General features: G+C 53.6%; 2 protein-coding genes across 2 annotated transcripts; both read right to left on the bottom strand.

The window, feature by feature from the left end:
- Positions 1-348: 348 nt before the first annotated feature.
- GGTG_14299 (hypothetical protein) lies at positions 349-1,123 on the bottom strand. The gene is made up of 2 exons (XM_009232226.1): positions 888-1,123; positions 349-831 (listed from the first exon to the last, which is right to left on the bottom strand). Exons 1-2 carry the CDS (start codon positions 1,090-1,092, stop codon positions 566-568), a joined length of 471 nt encoding a protein of 156 aa, XP_009230490.1. The 5' UTR covers positions 1,093-1,123; the 3' UTR covers positions 349-565.
- Positions 1,124-1,360: 237 nt separating this feature from the next.
- Positions 1,361-3,146, bottom strand: GGTG_14298 (hypothetical protein; the record flags this gene model as incomplete). The annotated part of the gene is made up of 3 exons (XM_009232225.1): positions 1,361-1,972; positions 2,148-2,300; positions 2,358-3,146. Coding segments are annotated over 3 exons (1,413 nt in total), but the record flags the coding sequence as incomplete, so codon positions are not given.
- Positions 3,147-3,194: the final 48 nt, after the last annotated feature.

Genomic DNA, 3,194 nt, shown 5'->3' with positions numbered 1-3,194 from the left:
TTGGATCCGGGCTGGAGGGAGAACTGGAGCCGCAATCTCGGAATCTCGATATCAAGACCGTCAAAGGGCACTTGGGTTTTGTCGAGGCACACATGCATGGCCGGCGGCGGAGGTGTTTGCGGTGTCGGATAACAGGAAGGAAAAGGCTGTATTAAGCCCCAATGGAGATGCGTGGTCGGTTGTTAACGTAAGCCTGCGTAGGTCCTTCTTTCGCAACATCACGACTCACAGATTACGTATAAACTCCAGATTGAGTGAGGCGGTAGAGTTGACCGTGGGTGCCGTATCGCTGAGCCCTGATAGGCATGGCGGTCGCGGGTTAACTCCCGCAATCTTTTCAGCGATATGGGCAGGCGGCACGGCTTCTGAATCCAGTATTAGGATGGTGACTCCTATTTGGGCAAATTGCGTAAAGGAAGGAAGTCGGTCTAGTATTTAAAAACAGAAATCCATTGGTAAATCGCGAAAATTGTACTCTTCAAACACCTTTCCATGGCCGATGCCTGGCCCCCCACGTTCGGATCCGGATCGTAGGTTAAGAAACTAAAGTTTCCCTAATCTTCGACTATGGAGAGCGATCAGTTCCGCCGCTTTCAAAAGGCTCGGTGAGTTGAAGAGCCCGGAGCACAGATTGGACCTGGTCAAACTGATTTCCAGAATCTACCCAGACAGCCCCTATCAATGCTTCGACTGTCGACGCAAGAGTCACCCGCGGGATTTCCCCCCTTTGACTCGGATTTTTAGTGACGCTCCGGTCCAGGCCGAGTCGCGCCCCGAGAGCTGCTAGTGAATCGTTTGCCCCCGCGGCGCTCAGCACAAGAGTGCTTTGCCCTATTATCCGTTAGCCCGTAAATTACGTTCGAAGCCATGCTCTTGAACTTAGTTACCTGGTCCTACCCCCTCTATATATGATCGGTGTGCAACATCCAGGCGAATAAGGGCGTCACCGATTAAAGCAAGAGACTTGTTTCCGTTTACGTCTCCGGCGATATCCGTGCGGGATACCGACGCACCAGCTGCTAATGTGGCTTCTTTTAGCAGCTTGCGGTCGGCAAACCGGTATTTGATGATATTCTCTATGTTGGCTGCCATTGAAGTTTACTGGTCTACCCGTTCCAGAAAATCGCAAACTCGGAATTAGCGACATTATGTAGGTAGAATGGACAGTTTTCACATGCTTTCAAAACCCCGCCGAGGAAATTCAGGGTGGCCTCTTTCCCTTGTTCGGCATAGTGCTGATGCGAAATATTGACATTTATAACACCTATGACGTGCACTTACGTTTTCCGGATCATATGCTTTTATCAACGACTCGGAATGGTCTACATCCGGTGACAGCCGCCTATCACCGATTGGCCAAGCGAGAACCGAGCTTTTCACAGGATGCTAAACACTACACATCCACTTCAAAAGCCTAAAAGCTGAAAGCCAAAAAGTTAAAGCCTCGCTGTGGTTTTGTCCGGGGTTGGGGTACAGGTGCCGCCAAGTTCATTTTGCCCAATCAGCTCGCCGTTCCGCCGGTGGCCGGAGGCCGAGGCCTTCTCATCCGAAGGAGCTGACGCGTCCTCGATCTGACGTACCTGCCAAGACCTCCCTCGGCCGCGGCCGCATCGACTCCGATTCCAACTCCATCGCCCAAGCGATCGAGTCGCTGCGAAGGCCGAGCGGGGCCGTCTACTCCCTCCAAGAGGCCGCGCGTCTCGGACCCTGCCAACGAACCAGCGAATCCATCCGACAGTGATACAACCTCCCCAGAAATAGCCCAGACCGGACACGACCTCCCTCGCACAGAGAATTCCCCAGACTCCGCTTCCGTCCCAGCTCCTCCACCGACCGCCGCTCGCCTTGACGACTCCCCTCTCAGCTTAGCCCGGCCCCTGGCGTCGGAGAGTAGGCCTCGACCGCATCGCAGCCGCCATTTTCCGAAGAAGTACGCAGACTTGGAGCAGGCCGCAGTGAACCGACCGGAGCCCTAGGATATGTAGATATCAAATTTAGCCCTTTTCCAGACGAGGCCGCGAGGAATATCTTGCATGTATTTCAGCCCCTTTTCTCTACAATAGAATGCGAATGAGTGAGTGAGTGAGTGAGTATATTTAACGTCGGTAAGTCGGGATCTACCAGTCCCTGCCTCCCAAAGGGCATACGACGAATATTTCTGCTGGGTTTACATAAGGGAACGGGGCAAGGCTAGAGGCTATCGCATCCGCTGGCGGGGGGAAGTAGTGATCGTCGCTTGCCGGATCGTGGGCCGACAGTATCGAACCTGGAAAACTTTGCTCCAAAAGTATCCCGAGATCCTGTGGGGATTTTTCGTTAATGCTAAATCTTTTTAAAATTCCCACAGAATTACTTACAATTAAGGCAAAGCACTTCTCCACTCCGTCATTATCTAAAGACGATGGCGAACGAAGCAGAACATCGCCGCTTCTAGCATCCCCGTCCCCCGACCAGCCCTGGATCTGGCAACTGTCGGGCGGGGACACGTGGCCTTCAAAAGGCGACGGCAAAGACGCAGCAGCCACTCGATGTCGACACGCTGTTTGAACCGTCTCATCAACGAAGTGGTAGGTGTCGACCTTGGCTTCCCTGTCAAGCTCGGCGCTTCGCTTCCGCTGCCTCTTGGCCGGTGCCGGTTTCACGTCATTGTTCTCTTCTAGCTCCAGCGACGTTGACTCCTTGACAAAGTCTCGGCAGTGGGCATCCAGAAGATAGAATTCGAAATGCTTCACAGAGTCGAATGCGCCACCGCATCGAATGCTAGGATGAGGGCAGGTGACCAGCGTCTTGTCGTCAACAGCTTGGACGTATCGTTCGTAATGATCAAAAACACGGTCTTTCCATAGGCCTCTGTCCAGAAACTGACGAAGGCGCAGCTCAGGCTCCAGCGGTTTGTCCGCCATGCAAAACAAGCAGTAGCCGGCGGTGGCAAGCACTCCACCGTAAAGAAGGGGGTCGCACTGCACAGGGAGCTCGTCCGGGCGAGCAAAATGCGACCGGCAATGGTCGCTCCATTCGGATTTGTCAAACACCCATTTGTTGCACAGAAAGCAAAACTCGGTGAAATCGCCGCGTGTTTTCCTAAAGCAGCTGTAAACGTGTTTCCAGTCGTAGGCGGGTTGTTCGGCGCCACTAGTAGGGGCAGACTAGGGCAGCTTTCAACGAGACGTCGAGTCGGCACATCGACACTTCTC

Source organism: Gaeumannomyces tritici (assembly GCF_000145635.1).
Source record: "Gaeumannomyces tritici R3-111a-1 unplaced genomic scaffold supercont2.230, whole genome shotgun sequence".
In the NCBI taxonomy this organism is placed as follows: domain Eukaryota; kingdom Fungi; phylum Ascomycota; class Sordariomycetes; order Magnaporthales; family Magnaporthaceae; genus Gaeumannomyces; species Gaeumannomyces tritici.
The sequence above is the reverse complement of the archived record's forward strand: the minus strand, read 5'-3'. Positions and strand labels throughout refer to the sequence as shown.

Coding starts and splice junctions, on each gene's coding strand:
- GGTG_14299 (XM_009232226.1), bottom strand. CDS start 1,092: ATGGCAGCCAACATAGAGAATATCATCAAATACCGGTTTGCCGACCGC. Junction 832..887: donor TATAGAGGGGGTAGGACCAG/GTAACTAAGTTC, acceptor AACGGATAATAG/GGCAAAGCACTCTTGTGCTG.